General features: G+C 64.9%; 1 protein-coding gene across 1 annotated transcript in view; it reads left to right on the top strand.

The window, feature by feature from the left end:
* The window catches only part of Kcnk3 (potassium two pore domain channel subfamily K member 3), a 10018-nt gene that overhangs the window by 7535 nt on the left and 1959 nt on the right, over positions 1 to 524 (top strand). The window contains exon 2 of the mRNA XM_033762148.1: positions 51 to 524. This exon is cut by the window's right edge and continues 382 nt beyond it. Within this exon, the coding sequence (XP_033618039.1) occupies positions 51 to 524 (474 nt within the window). The remainder of the gene's footprint in view (positions 1 to 50) is intronic.

The raw sequence follows: 524 nt of genomic DNA on the forward strand, positions 1-524 counted from the left end.
GGGTGGGCGCGGCCCACAGCGCACGCTCTCTCCTGTCCCGCTCTCCCCAGGCTACGGCCACGCGGCGCCCAGCACGGACGGCGGCAAGGTGTTCTGCATGTTCTACGCCCTGCTCGGGATCCCGCTCACGCTCGTCATGTTCCAGAGCCTGGGCGAGCGCATCAACACCTTCGTGAGGTACCTGCTGCACCGCGCCAAGAAGGGGCTGGGCATGCGACGCGCCGACGTGTCCATGGCCAACATGGTGCTCATCGGCTTCGTCTCGTGCATCAGCACGCTGTGCATCGGCGCCGCCGCCTTCTCCTACTACGAGCACTGGAGCTTCTTCCAGGCCTACTACTACTGCTTCATCACGCTCACCACCATCGGCTTCGGCGACTACGTGGCGCTGCAGAAGGACCAGGCGCTGCAGACGCAGCCGCAGTACGTGGCCTTCAGCTTCGTCTACATCCTCACGGGGCTCACGGTCATCGGCGCCTTCCTCAACCTCGTGGTGCTGCGCTTCATGACTATGAACGCCGAGG

The sequence above is a fragment of the Fukomys damarensis genome, unplaced genomic scaffold, assembly GCF_012274545.1.
Source record: "Fukomys damarensis isolate Sample0158 unplaced genomic scaffold, DMR_v1.0_HiC HiC_scaffold_2, whole genome shotgun sequence".
NCBI classification, from domain to species: domain Eukaryota; kingdom Metazoa; phylum Chordata; class Mammalia; order Rodentia; family Bathyergidae; genus Fukomys; species Fukomys damarensis.